Source organism: Echinops telfairi, unplaced genomic scaffold, assembly GCF_000313985.2.
Source record: "Echinops telfairi isolate 266 unplaced genomic scaffold, ASM31398v2 ScPeMD7_23;HRSCAF=83, whole genome shotgun sequence".
NCBI classification, from domain to species: Eukaryota; Metazoa; Chordata; class Mammalia; order Afrosoricida; family Tenrecidae; genus Echinops; species Echinops telfairi.
The window spans coordinates 30,657,282-30,672,809 of record NW_022103920.1 but is presented as its reverse complement, the minus strand read 5'-3'; the positions used below and the strand labels follow the sequence as shown (position 1 = coordinate 30,672,809).

The window sequence follows — 15,528 nt, the reverse complement described above, 5'->3', positions numbered from 1 at the left end:
GGGCGGCGACGGGCTCGGCGCCCAGGCCCAGGGTGAGTGTGCGCCTGCACGTCGCGGGCTTCCTTTCCGTCCTTGCAGTTTCCAGTTGGTTGACCCCTTGGTGATTGGGGGCGAGGGCGCAGTCTCACCTGGTCCCTCAGCCCCTTAGCATTCCTCCAGCAAGTTCTCCAGGATTCCCGCCCTAGAGCCACCACTGCCCCTCTACCCACCCTTCCTTGGGCTGCACAGAAACCCGAGGGCTGGATGGCTTCTTTCGCCAGCACATGGCGTTCTGGGCCTAAACAGGCCAGTGTGCGGGTTCTAAAGCTGATCCTGGAACTCTTGGAATCTTGTGGCCTCCGCAGATCCAGGAAGGCGCCTTGCTTTCTGAACAAGCATGCACCCTCTGCCTGTCTTCTGTTTCTCGTGGTCAATCCAGGTTTCTGGGACCAATTTCTCTGGAATGGCGCATGCATAAATTTTCAATAACAGTTGTTTGGAAATAAACACCCTCTAAAACATGACATGTCCAAGGATGAATTACCTCCTTCGTGCTCATTCAGAAGGGTGAGCACGTGCAGCCTATAAAAGAAAACCGTTTCCTGGACACTTCCATAGCAAGGTCGTAAGGAAGTTCGACAAGGTCACGCTTCCAGCGGTGGTAACAACCTTCAGGTGTGCCTTGGTAATTGGGATCACTTGCCTTGCTGATGCATTTTGACCCTCTCAGCCCCCTGCTGACAGTTCTGATGGAAAGACTTCTGGATAGTGTTATAGGAGCTCTGGTGGCATGATGGGCTAAGTTGGGCTGCTGACCACAAGGTTGGCAGTTCGAACCCACTAGCTGCTCTGTGGGAGACAGATGAGGCGCTCTGCCCAGGAAAAGATTTACAGCCTCAGAAACCTACAGGGGCAGTTCTTCTCTGCCCTAAAGGGTCCAGTGTGATTCCGAGTTGGTAGGATGACAGTGAGTTTTTATTTTCAGACTCAGGCATCAAAGAAATGATGTAGAACTCAAAAATCCACTCTCTGCTCTTACATTTAAGCATACCTGCTACCCCCATCCCTGTGTAACTAGAATGCAGTGCTCCTCTTGAGGTGGATCCTTTGTAAGGGGGAAGAGAAGGCGTGAACTTGATGTTGAACCCACACTTGCTGAAAGCAGAAAACACCCCTGGGTAAAAGAAAGTGTTCTGGCAATCTGAGCTGTTATGTCGAACTCTGTTTTTCTGTTTTTCATGTCTTTAGAGTGACTCATGCTTTCTAAACAGAAAATAGAAAGGATTAGCTACAGAAATCTGAGTAGAATAATAAACGCATGCATTCTCAGAAGCAGCTGCATCTACACATTGCATTGTCAACACAGTCATTTTCCTGTCGCCAGCATGCCCTCAGTAGTCAGAGCGCCTCACTGATGTGCTGCTCATGCTCACACTTGAGCTGCGAATCACCTGTGCTGCACCCTGCTTATGTCAGAACTCAGTGTTAAACCCTGGGGAAAAGAGCTTTGATTTGGAAATAGTTGATGTCTGCATTGCCCATCTTTATTTTCATAGCTTACTTAAAAACAAACCAAAGAAAATCAGTGGGACAAACTGGCAGAGGTGCTTGGTGCACCTGTGTTGGGCTGCCCTGTGGCTTCACGTGGTTGGATCCGAGGCAGGCAGGCAGGCAGGCAGGTTTCTAGAATGGCCTGAAGTAGAAGGCCTTGTGGGAGGGGGAGGGGGAAAACCAAAACACAACTAAACAAAGTACACATTATGGGGCTGGAAACTTTTGGCTCCTGTTTCACCTGAAAATTCGCTTCAGCAACGTGACTTTTAGAAAAATTAGTTTGACCCCCAACCTTCTTCAAATAAGCATCTGTCAAATTGTCAGCGTAATATAAAGTTGGATTTTCCACAAGAAAATGCTTAGACTCTTCTTCAAATAGTTTATCCCAACCGGGCAGATTTCATTATGGGCATTTAAGAAAAATATTGGGGAGGTGTGGACAGGTAGAGAATGAAGAAGCTTCACTGTGCAGGTTCGCATAGTTAGGTTGGTTTTGGTCAGCCTTCGTTTTTATTTTAAAAAGAAGCTTTGCTCACAATACATTCGACTCTGAAGCATTCCACAATTTCCTTATTTTTTCATCTTCCATCTGTCACTGGATTCCTTAACATCCTTTCTGAAGAATAGGTGAATCATTCTTTGGTAGGATTTGGCTGCTTTGGTAACTGAAATTGTGTCAAAGTTCTGTATAAGAAAGTCAGTGGGAAAATAGCTTCATGAAAGTTAACAGAAAGTATCTTTGTAGGAAGAGGAGGGGTTAGATGAAGCCTTTCCCCCCCGCAAACAAAGCCAAACATGTATTTGTTTTTGAATGAGCTGTTATTCTCGTAGTCAAAGATATTGGACTTTGAGGGTTGGGTTTCCTTCTAGAGATTCTCTTGCCCAAACTCACCAGCAAGTTTAAAGTTTGTTCCATATCTTAGAATGTTAGTGTAGCCCATTCCCCTTAGCAGTTTTGACTCCTTGAAACCTTTATCCATTAAAAAAAAGTGATTCTCCACTCTTTACCATTTCTTTTAAAATATTCAATTGTGTCTGTGTATATTTTGGCATTTATTACAGAGCGTGCTCCTAAGGCCACATGCTATCAGAGCCACGCCAGTGAGAAGGAGCTGGGATGGGTGGCATGCTGTAGGGAGGAGTGGGTCTTGCTGCAGCCAGTGTACTCCTGGACCAGAAAGCAACACCTCTGGGCTCCAGATAATTGTTGTTGTGTAGGTTAGTATCTCCCAGGGTGTTAAGAGACTCTAGATATCTGGAGTTCTGCCGTATCATCGGTAAGAATTGGCAACTAATTAAATGAAACTACTTTTGAGCCACTGATTGGTGGATCGCTGCTACAGAAATGAGAACGGAAATAAGTGATTTAAAATGATCTCATTTGTACAATCTTCTGAAAGACTCATTTGCCTTTTGTTTGTGGTTTCTTTAATTGCTGTCTTTTCTTTTTCTTTTTTTCTTCTTAGTAAACATCTTAAAACGTTTATCAAGTAACACAAAAATGTCAGTCTCTGTTCTTTGGTGTAATCTTTTAACATTCATCCTTATGTGGGAAGTAGCCTCTTAGTTAAATGTTGTCACTCACAACGTCTAGTTAGAGGGATTTTATCATTTGCACTTAGAATTTAGCCCAGCCTTCTCACTTTTTTAGATGAGGGAAAGAAGGTGTAACAAATGTAAGGGACCAAGGGTTCACGTAGGTCATTAGGGAATCAGTGGCAGCACGGATTGTAAAATGCGTGTCCTTGTGATGAAAGTAGTTGAAGTAGAGAATCAATGCAACTGTTTCCTTTTGAGGGGTACGCTGGGTGCATCGGAAATAATAGACTCTGGATATTGTGAATCACTTGAGGCTTTCCCAGTGCCTGCACTGCCCGCTTCCCCCATTGCACTTGTCAGGGTTCAGACTGGTGGGTTCTGAATGCTGGGCTCGACTTTAATGGGATAATGTGTGATTTAATGCACTCTTCCCTCCTGGGAAAGTCCTCTGCGACTATTAGGCTGACTGTTCATAGCTGGATGCAAAATGCTGGTGAAGTTAATTAAAAATAATCTAAAATAGAAGCCAGGGAGAGAATCTTCAAGTTGAAATTACATAAGAAGAGCTTTGATTTAAAAGCCTAGCTGATTTGTCAGGAGTTTATAGTGGCTAATCAGGTTTCCTTGTGGGAAGCTTGTTTATTTCCATTTGTAATGTACGCACGTACCTATCTAGTTGTGTCTCACAGGCTTCTATCGTATTGTTCCGTCCTTTTGTTTAAGAACGGCGTTACTCCAAGCGTGTTGTCTTTGGACAGCTTCTATCCCTGGTTCTCCAACAGGGCCACGTTTTTCTCCTTGAGATATCTGACGTTTACTCTGTGGACCGCTGATCTGGGGTCCCAGCGCAAAGTACAGTGGGGTGCTATTGGTATCTAGTATGCAGAGGCCATATGCTGTTAACTGTCGCACAAGGTGCAAGACAGGACAACCCCTTTGAGCCAAGAGTTGTCTGGCCCCAAATATCGATAGCATTGAGATTGGGAGGTTTCGCTGTCCTGATCTCTTGAGACGAATGCTTTTACTTCATCCCAGACCAGTGGTTCTCAGCCTTCCTCATGCCGCGACCCTTTCATATAGTTCCTCATATTGCAGTGGCCCCCAACCATAAAATTATTTTCATTGCTACTTCATCACCGTAATTTTGCTACTCTGATGAATCGGGCAACCCCTGTGAAAGGGTCGTTTGACCCCCAAAGGGGTTGAGAAACACTGCCCTAGACCCTAGACCTATGCAATCAGCTTCTCTGGGTGTCATACCGTTTACACATTTAACAAGCTCAGGATGTTCAGGTTTAGTTTCAGAGGCTTTTTGTTTGTAGAAAACGTGTGGTATATGGGCCTTTGTTTTCCTTCTCACTGCCACCAGGTCGATGCGGATGCACAGCGGACCTATAGGACAGAGCAGAACTGCCCCTTTGGGGTTTTGAAACTGTAAATCTCTAAGGGGGCAGAGAGCTGCTTCTTCCTCTCTTGGAGCGGCTGGCAAGTTTGAACCTCAGACCTGTGGTTAGAAGCTCAGTAACCACACTACACGACACTGTGTTAGATTGTTAGGTGTTTTTTGTTTTTTTTTATCTGCATTCTTCAGTAAAGCGGAAGACTGAAAAAGCTTTCCTTTACAGTATTTCAGACTCACAATTCAAATCACATTCATCCATTTTTAGTTATTACTAGGGCTCTCCAGAATTTTTATCATAAGCTACAACTAATAAATCCGGGCATAAGCAATTTATTTTCAAAAGTTACTTATATTCTAACTTACTGGTCCTATGATGATACCAATAAATTATGCATATTGCAAACAAAACACCGAAGGGAAAGTTAAAAAGAATTAACTAATAAATGAATAAGTAGACGTTTTCCTATTTTGTTCTTCAACCTCAATAGATACCCTTGTCCTGCCGCCTGCACCCTTCTGGAGAGACCTCTGACATTATGACATAACAAGGAAAAAGAAATTAAAAAGCTCCTACTTGCATAGTTGTTGTTACGCAAACTTCACTTGTAAGTTTGCTTATTGGAATCTTGATTAGATCTTCTTATGGAAACAGAACTGTAATTTTTTTGTGTGCTTAGGATGGGTCTCAAAAGATTACTGTAATTAAATTTTATATGATGTTGTATATTTATAGTTATAAAATAGAATATGTTGTTAGAAGACCGGTAATCAACTATTGATGATCAAGAAAAAAAATTTGGATAGAAATTGATTTAAAACCTTTTTTGAATCTAGATACTTGAGGAAGGGTAGGTTTAATTAGTAAAAATATAGGGCAGCTTGTCCAGATTTGGAAGGGGATTTGAGAGCATTTTCAAGCCTTGCCTAAAGCAATCAATGTTCATTTTATAGTTTTAGGTATAAAAATTCAAGTGGCCCTATTAATTTTCCTCCTAATAAGTGAAAGAATCCACTGGGTGAGACAAGGATGAAATGGAGGAAAAACTGATGGAAGAGGGAGGCAGGGAAGGGTTTTAAGAAAATATAGGTACCTGAAATTTCAGAAAGACATTGTGGACCTTGACTTGGGGGGAGTGGAGATTTGTGAAAGGTGTTTTCAGAGCTGGCAGGTGTGATCCGAGTGGGAGGCAAAGGCATGACAAGGAGGTGGAGAATCAGGGCAATGCTGAGTTAGATGGGCAGCACTGTGGGTCCTGAAGTCGACTTCGTACGCTATGCATCCACGAGCCCTTCTGTGAATAGGATGCTATGGCATTTGGATGGTGCTTGAACACCATAATATAGCATCAGCTGCTCCGCGAGAGAAAGAGGAGGCTGCCTATTCTCGTGAAAGTTACAGTCTCTGAAACCCACAGGGAGCAATGCTCTAGAGTTTCTATGAGTTGGAATTGCCTCGATGGCAGTTTGGTTTGGGTGTGGGGTACGTTATCTATGTATATAATACGGTGTGTGTTTGCAGAATGTCACAACGATGTCCTGAGTGGGGTCGCAGGGGTGTGTGGAGTCAGGGGCCTGAGCCTGGGTGGCTGCGTCTCTCATCAGCGAAGCTCCCCGTCGAGTTCTACTTCATGGGCATAGCACATCCAACTGGGAAGAAGAGGCAGAGATGTGTTTGTGCCAGATCTGGTGTCACGGAGGCCCCTCCACCCGTAGGCTGCTGCAGTGGTGGGAGCTGGAACCTAAGTTCCGAGCAGGAGTCTGGAGTCCTGTGAGCTGAAGCAGAGAGTGAGGGGAGGGCTGCCAGGTGTGTGCACTTTCAGGAGACCTCCAGGCAGATGGCCCTTAAATCATGATCTAGTGTGTTCTCCTTCCCTGATCCTTGTCATTGTCGCATCACTGGTGCTCATCACAACACCAGCAACTATTTCACTTCCATGATCATCAACCTGCTGCTCCTTCCCCCAGCTTTGAGGTACTCAGGGAGGAGCTGGTGCACCTGCATCCCCAAGACATCTAGGAAGTAAAGATCCTGAGAGAGCCTCCTAACCCAATTCTGAATTGGAGCCATAGAGGGCATCCCTGTCTCCCCAACCAGATGTTCCTGAGGTGGGCTTGGGCCAGGGCTCAGGGAATGCTGAAAGCTTGCTGAAGGTCTTTGCCTGGAGACCCACCTATGGGGACAGCTTTGGGTCAGAGGCCGGTTTGCATGAGCCCTGGGGGCCCAGCTCTGTAGGCAGAAGAGTGGTACCCGGCGCATACTTCTGCTATTAGGAGGAATTGGCAGATGCCCCGAGCTGGCCAACCTGGACAATGGCTTTGGCCTGGCGCAGGCTTCTGGGCCTTGGAGGGCATTGTGTTGGCCCAGAAGCCATTTCACCTTGAGACTTGTGACAAGACTTTCAAGTAAAACTACACTGGGGTTCAACTGTCCCAAGTGGCAAGTGCTTCATCCAGCTCCCCATATCCACCGGGATGAGAAGGTGGGGTGGGGGTGGTGGGAGGTGGGAGGTGTGTGGCCAATGCAGTAAGGCCTTTAGACACAGCTCACACTTCATGCCCTGTGCATCCACAACTGTGAGAGGCCCTAGAAGTGCAATCAGACCTTCCAGCCTGAGCTACAACCAGGTGTGGCACCCATGGTTGCCCACAGGCAGGAACCCACCATCCCAGTCAGTTGGTAAGACTTTGATCTGGAGTGCCCTTATTCATCGGGCACCAGCACACCCAACGGGAGAGAAGTCCTGTGAGCGCCCCAAGTGCAGCGAGGCCTTCGGTGATGCTCCTACTTCGTCCACCAGCTGTGGACCTGCCAGGGTGAAACGCCCTTCACCTGGGGTAAGAACCCTGAGCAGAGTTTGCAGCTTATCCACGTGGAGGAGAGGGTGAGGCAGCCAGGTATGGAGAGAGACTTCACACAAAAGGGCTCTTGCCACCTTCCCACGCAGCCACTCAGCTCTGCATGCCCAGGGTTCCCATTAAATCCTTTCTGGTTGCTCAGAAAAACAAAAACATAACCCAAACTTAGGACATATAAGCGGTAGGCAGTTGTCCGATGCAATGGTAGGCATCACCTACCTGTGCTGGTGAAGTAAATGAGTGGAGAACTGGGAACTGATGGATGTCCAGGACCAGCAGGAGTGAGGGCTACATATGGCAATGGAAAGGACTCGTTTGGGGGGCAAAGGGTGGAGGGTACAAGAGGGACAATGTGGGTGGAGGTATAACTTTTTTAAAACGGGTTTTCATCTTTATCTTAGCCTTTCTGTTTCTCTTCAGGTTGTCCGTGCCTTCTTCAGATGCTCTGTAAGGGTTTTGCTTCACCCCTGTTTGTTAAACCCTGCTCTGGCAGATGCAGAGGGAGAGAGCTCGATCAGTGAATTCAGGGCCTCACGGGATGCTGCGGATTGAAAGGTGCTATCGTGAAGGCATAGCGTGAGGTGGCAGAACACGGGAAAACCTCAGGGAAGGTTTGATTTTGAGTTGGACCAGGAAGGGTGGGGACTCAACTCTGGAGAAGGAGTGTGGAAGACTCTCCCAGAGTGGAGAAAGCAAGAAAAAAGGCTTTCAGGGGATTATTAGAGAAATGGAGGGTCTGAGCAAGACCGCCGAATGGGCTGTATGAGGGAGTAGAAACAGGAAAAGCTGGAAAGGTAGGCTAAGCTCCACCGGAAGAGGGCCGGAGTCTTTCGCTGTAGAGTTTGTCAATCTTTTCCATAGGCAGTGGATAGACTCTGAAGGAAGAACTGAATCAAATCCCGAATCAGGATTTGGATTCCGAACCTAATCAGAAAATAAATCTGGTGATAATTCAGAGGATAACTGTGGAAGGTGGGAGAAGATTGGAGACTGGTTATCCGGGAAGCATTAGGCATTAGCATTAGCCTTTGGCAGTAGGGCTGGCAAAAGAGCAAAAGACCTCACCAATGGGTGTGGAATGGAAGAAAGGGGTATAAAAACAATGTCAAAAGCTTAATAATGCTCCCCCTAGCTGTGAGACCCAGGATTTTATTATTATTTGAATTTCCTGAGATCAAGCATGATCCCAGGCACACAATTTTGTTGAAGTTAATTGGCATTGGTAGGAAAATTATTTAATGTAAAAAAGAGAAGCATCCTGAACCTAGTGCCGCTGAATTGATTCCAACACATAGCAACCCTGTGCACTGTGAGGGTTTCCAAGGCTAAATATTTGCTGGCGCAAACAGCCTCATGTTTCTCCAATGGAGCAAGTGGCAGGTTCGACCCCTCCGTCGTTCTTGTGGTTACCAGCCTAATGCGTCACCCACTAAGCCACCATGGGTTGCTTTGTAGCCTAAGTGGAAACTTTGGAAGTGTTGTTGAATCTCCTAGTGAAACTGCCATCCAGCCTATAGTGATACTAGAGGACAAAGTGCATCGCCCCTCTTGGTTTCTGGGGCTGCAAACCTTTAGGGAAACAGAAAGCCTCATCTTTCTCCCATGGAACCAACTGGTGAGCTTGAACCACAGATCTTGCATTTGACAGCCCAACATGGAATCTACTATGGCACCAGAGCTCAGGTGGCTGGAAAAGATATATTGTAACCCAGGAGGTCAGTGAAGGTCAGGCTCATGGATTGAGAACCCACCATCAGGGAGTTTAAGAATGGGCTTGAGATCAGAGGAGGTAGCTCAGGATCAAATTTGGGACAACAGCTACACTATAGGGAGGAAAAGGAAAATAATACAGACAGAGACCCTCAGGCTTGCTTAGAGAAATGTTGGACGCTCGCTAAGGAGAGGCGAGTCGGATAGGAAAAGGCGCACTTTGAGAATAAAGAAGTCTTGGCTGTGCAGCAGCACTTGCATTTAATGGAGAGGTTGGTGCTTGGAATCCACCCAGAAATATCTCTGGGGAAAGATGTGATCCGCACCAATGATTGCAGCTTGGAAATCCCACTGGGGCAGTGCTACTCCAACACATAGGGCGGTTATGAACCCAGAATTGACTCGGCCACTTGCCACAACACATGCTACTGAGAGTCAGAGGGTACCAGGAGATTGCAGATGAAACGGGCTGGAATGGCATGGTGGTGTGGTAGGTGTTTGGAACGGAAAGTGTGAAGATCTGGACAGGAATGTGACAGTCTTAGAAAGGAAAGTTGGGGACATTCCCCTTAGAGATGGGAGGAGGAGAAAAGGGTGGGTGTCATTTGACACAAAGGCTAGATTTCAGCAAGTAGATGGTAACATTTGGTGAAAGCCCTGTGTGTGGGGGTGGGGGGGCAGTTAGGGTGAATCAAGGAATTTGAGATGTGTGGCAAAGATTAAGAAGAGTGCTGAGTTCAATACGGAATCTATCTGGGCCAAATAAGAAGGCTTCTGAGTAGCACTGAGGACTTAGCTAAGAATGAATGGCATGAATTTTTAGTGGGCCTTGTCAACATAGTCGATTGCTTTTCTCAGCAGAGATTGTGCGGGAGTCTGGGAATAGAGGTGGATAGAATGAATTTTGGAATCAGCTTAGGGTTGGGTGTTGGCTGGGGGCAAGTGTAGGGGACACGAGAAGACGATCCCCAGGTGTGGGAAAGTGTGTTTTCACTGATGGTTCCCGGCTGAGTTGGGAAGCCAGAGAGGCCAGAGTGTGCCCTTGGCAGCCTGACGTCCAGCCTGTCTGTTTGCTGCTTGGGTCGGTTCACATAGGATGATTGGACACACATGATCGAGTGGTCTTTCTAGTGCCACTGGGGAAGCTCTGGAATTTTGGGGCGTGTAAGGGTTTTTCCTGTTTCTTTGAACCTTACTTCCTGGAGCTTGTTGAGGTGGTTTCATGGAAAGAATTCTGATAACAGCGTGTAATTATTGTACCAGTATATTTTTCTAGTAAAAGTGTGGGGAAAATAAATGGAATCAATCTGCAAGTTATGCCGTTTGCAAATGGAAAACTATTGAGAACAACGATAAACAAAAGGGGGGGAAATCAACCAGATGGCCTTTCTGAGATGATTTGAGTATTCTTCGGTATAAGGCCAGGGATAAACGAAGTGATTCCTGTCCGTTCCCCTGGAGGCTCTTCAGGATTCTAGTAGGGAAGACAGCTTAGATCTAGAGTGGCCCCTCCCTAGATCACACATAGCTTACCTGTGTCAATTCATGGATGCTACAGTCCCTCTAGTTAGCGTAATCACTGTATGTGCTGTATTAGTGTTTCCGACAACCTTCATGCCATCACTCTCCTTTGTCCTTGTCCTGTAAAAGTGGCATGACAGCAGTGCCAGACCTCCTCCTCTAACTTCACAAGGGGGACAGGGGGCGGGCAGCACAATCATTGTCAGCACCAACAGCCCAAACTGATTCTCTCTCCAGTCTTTACCAATTCTGCCACCAGCCATTCCTCCCATGACGTCATCTACTCCTCTGCTAGCCTGAAGAAGCCATTGCAGTAGTCACCCAGAACTCACAGACCATACAGTCAGGGGCTTTATTAGGAATTATAATTCACGATCAGGAATGACTCACGACCCAGCATACTCTTCACAGCTGTGCCTGCAGGCAGGGCTTTCTCTCTGACCCTTGGCTGCTCTGTCCTTTGGCCTCTCAGCCCTGAAACCTCTGTTGGGCAAATGTCAAAAAGCTCTTAAGCTGTGCCCATAGGCTCCTCACTCTGCCAGGAAACCCCCTCTTGGTCTGTGCCTTAGCAAGCCCACTATAACCAGCTTGCTCTATGGGCTGGGAAGTCCATTGCATCAACTTACTCTGGTCTTCAGGTTCTACTGCTGTATCCGTTCCTACTTCTCGCTGCCTGGGCCATCTCTGATGTTACAGCTCTGTTTCCTGGGTCTAGGAGGGTCTTGGCATAGGGACTCAGGGTCCAAAGAATACACTCTGTTCCCATCTCTTCTTGGTGGAGTAAGGGCCCTCTTTTTAGCTTTTAGGATGGCTTGTTTTAAGCCTAATGGGATGGCAAAACTGACCCCCTCATTCCATACACTGTTTTTGCATGGTCCCACTCCACAAGGATGCCATGCACCTTAACTGCATTATTCGCAAGCTGTCCCAACCCCTTGGTGGATCACAAGCACCTTATTTACATAGCCCCACCCAATCATTACAACACCATGGGGGTGCGGGTGGGGGAAGGCCATTTAAAAGTGATGCATCACCTCACACCTTTCCCCTCTCCATCTAACCTGTAACATTTTGCTGATGTTCATGAAACTCTTAGTGCCTTCTTTTTACATGCGCATACTCACCTTGTAGGAGAATTTTAAACCTTAAATGTTTGAAATCAAGCTGTGTCTTATAGATTCTACTTGTAATCACTAAGTGTTCACAACTAGGAACTGTGCGAAGTTATTTTAACCAGTATTTTCATCTGTGGTTTCTCCCTGCAGCCCACTTCTGTTTTCAGGTTCACACCCACACCATCTGAAGTCGGGTGACTCATGTGCATGTGTCTTTATGCTTGTCTTTTCAGCAGTGCCAGGAATAAAGACTGAAATTAATGTTTATCCTACGCATATGTTATTGAGACATTCAAAGGGGAAAAACTCGGTCAACAGGTTTTTTTTTTTTAATTTATGTGTCTACTATCTATAAAGTCCTATGGAGATATAACATGTATACTGCTCAAGATAATGTTGAAAGCACTTATCAAGTTGATAAGAGAGGATGTCTAGCAAGTCCAATTATGAATCCTTATCTGAGTATCAACTCAAGATTGCAACAAAATATATGTGATAAATCAGTTTATGGCCACTTGCCAACTGATTGATGCTATCCTGGGGTAGCGGAGTTCCAAGTTTGAGAGAGAATCTCAGCATGGCCAGAGAGAATCAGTCTTGTCAGTGCTGGCTGGCTAATGACCCCCCACTGAAGGAGGTAGAGTTTTGATCTGTTTCTTTGTTTGAATGAGCAAACAGTAAAAAAAAGGCAACTTGTGGTCAAGCAGATGGCAGCTACTTGAAGCCAGGTGAAAGGGTACAGAGGAGCCAGCTTCCTCTCTCTACTCTCTCTGCTCCAACCCATAGTCTTCCAACCCTTTTTCATCGGGGGTCAGCCCCTTATGTTTTAGGTTTGATGAAAATAGGCCCATTCTGTTATTTCTCCTCTTACCCAAGCAGCATATGGGATCTTTAGTAAACATTGTCTTCTTAATTGCCCACTGGCCTGCAAGATGAAATTATCGAGCATGAGAAAGTTTTCACTTAAGATACGTGTAAAATGATAATAACTGTCCTTTTTCATCAATATGTAAATGAATTCATTTCTGTTCTTACTTCAGCTTGAGAATAGCAGATTCAGTCTTGTTTCAAGTTGGAAGGAAGAGAGACTAGAGACACTGTGAGAAAATAGAAGAGAAAATAATAGATTTACAGAGAGTAGGTAGGTGCAACCAGCAGACTCTGGTAATTGACTGATTATGTTGGGCAGAGGAAGTAAAGACGGGGCCAAAAGAGAAGTGGTATTGGATTTTTGGGAAGCTTGAGTTTAAGTTTCTAAAGATAAGTCCCTGCCAAGTTGAGCCATCAGGGCAGAGATGAGGCCCAGCATAGTCGAACTGTGAGTTATTTTCATAGACCAGACTCAAGCTGTGAAAGTCAGTGAGACTATAAAGATGGTAGAGCCAGAGAGAAGAATTGGTGAGTGTTTTAGACTGGGTAGAGTAGAGAAACAAATTTATAGACGCTCCTATGTATATAAGAATGAGGTTTACATACAAGAGCAATTACATATTAAGAAAACGCCCCAGCCCAGTCCAGATCAAGTCCATAAGTCCGATATTAGCCCATATGTCCAATACCAATCTATTAAGTCCACTTCAGACTCATGAAATACATGGAATGATGTTGAATGCAGGAGGATCACAGGCCATTGGGTTGGACGTCTTGTGGATCCAGTGGTGGAAGCATCTCAGTGCTGGCAGGGGTGTCTACTTGGCTTCTCTGGATCCAGAGATCTGGTTGCATCAGGGTAGGTCCGTGTGGCTTCTCCAGCTCCCAGGGTGTAGCGTCATGTGCCTTGTTAGTAGAGCAGCTGCTTCCAAGGAGGAAATACAGGAGTTTCCAGAATTCTCAGAAGGCCATGCCCACACAGAGGCCTCATTTCCACCCCTTCACTGGTAATCTTCTCAAATGGACACCAGATTATGTAACTACCACAATGGGCTTAAAGGAGAGTTCAAAGTAGGCAGAGTCACAGAATATGGGAGAAGAGGGTCCTAAAAGTGAGAGGCTGCATGACGCCCTTTAGGAGAATCAACAGAGAAGACCACCCCTCTGACTTCTAATTCACATATATTAATTCTGAAGCCCAAGAAGCCAATTACATTTTTATTTCAAATTCTTTTTATCATTTTTTTTAAACTCATGGCGCCACCACCATTTGAAATGTCTTCCCTCATTTTCTTCTATCTACCTCATGATCAGACTCAAATCATAGCTTTCAAATGCCTTTGTGGATTTAAAGAGCTTCCTAAGGGTCTTTTTGCTTTCCACTTGCCTGCCTGGCTTGAATCGTGCCCCGCACAGCCCGGCATAATGTGGAACCCAGGGAGCTTGGGAAAGTCCGTGTTCTGGATACATGGCGTTGGGTGTGAGGATTAACAGCCGTCTTTAGGCCAGTGGCACTTGTGGCGACTGTGATTCTGCTGAAAGACCAATGAAGAACGGCTACTGCCATTTGTAAGAAGGAGCTGAGGCTGGGGCCTCAAGTCCTTTTTATGATCGAATTAACGGACCAGTTGAGAAGCTGCTATAGAGGGGGTGTACCTAGATTTCGGCCATGTGTAAGACAAACTCTTTCACAGTATCTTTCTAGACAAGGCTAAGGAGACTCTTACTAGAATGAATAGAATGCTGAGGGCATGGGGGCAGGCGAAGAACATGGAATGGATTGGAGTTATTTAGCACCGAGAAGAGAAAAACAAAACAAAACAAAACATGAGCTACTTTCTAACTGAAGACTGTCAGTCCTAGGGAGGAGTAGCTTGCTGTTTGGTTTGAAAGAGAAAAATAGGATGGATCAGTGAAAATTATAAGGGAAGTAGATTATGGTCCAATGTGAAGAAGGTTCTTGGATGATAAAAGTCCCAAATTAGAGTAAGCTGCCTTTTGAAGCTGATTCCGTTTTCCTGGAAGTGTTCATACCTAGGCTCCCGGGCCTGTGGATATTGGAGTACGTATTGAATGCTTTCATGTGAACTTCGCCCAAGCAACCTCAAAGAGCCCATCTATTTCCAAATTCTCTGAACCTGTGAATGCTAGGCCTGAGCATGCTTGTACTTTGCTGATTGAACGTGCCGTAATGGAACTTGTATCTGAGAAGGCAGGAGTTTTCTCTGCCTCCGGCTTGTTGTTATTGTTGGGCGCCATCCGTTCAGTGTCCTAGTAGCAACCCTCTCTGCCCCCTCCCATTTCTTCTTCTGCCTGAGCCCACCGAGGGAGCCACTGTGTCAAACCATCCCGTCGAAGGTCTTCCTCTGTTTCTCTGCCTCACGACTTTACCCAGCATGTGCCCTGCTCCAGGGACTGGTCTCTCGTGATACCATGTTCAAAGTACCTGAGACAAAGGCTTGCCATCCTTGCCTCTCAGGAGCATTCTGGCTGTACTTCTTCCAAGAAAGTTTTGTTGGTCCTTTTGGCAGTTCACGGTACTTTGAATATTCTTCACTTCATGGTACTTTGAATATTCTTCACCGGCACCACAATTCAAATGCAACAATTCTTCTTCCTTGGTCTTCCTTATTCACTGTCCAACTTTCGTATGCATGTGAAGTAATGGAGAATACCATGGCTTGGGTCAGGCACCTCTTAGTCTTCAAAGTAACATCCTTGCTGTCCTATACTCTACACAGGTCGTGACCAGCAGATTTACCTGATGTAAAGCATCTTTTGATCTCCTGACTGCTGCTGCTGATCATTGATTGTGGATCCAAAGAGAGATTAAATCCTTGACAACTTTATTCGTTTTTCCGTTTACCAGGATGGTACCTAGTTGTGAGGATTTTGACCGTCTTTACATTGAGTTGCAAGCCATAGTGAAGGCTGCAATCCTTGATCTGCATCAGTAAGTTCAAGTCCTCTCACTTTCAGCAC

At 45.7% G+C, this 15,528-nt stretch overlaps 1 protein-coding gene across 1 annotated transcript in view; it reads left to right on the top strand.

The window, feature by feature from the left end:
• Window position 1: 1 nt before the first annotated feature.
• Window positions 2-15,528, top strand: part of MDFIC (MyoD family inhibitor domain containing) — a gene marked incomplete at its 5' end in the record, with an annotated part of 105,140 nt that continues 89,613 nt past the window's right edge. Inside the window, one exon of the mRNA XM_045288938.1 lies at window positions 2-32. Coding sequence (XP_045144873.1) covers window positions 2-32 — 31 coding nt within the window. The remainder of the gene's footprint in view (window positions 33-15,528) is intronic.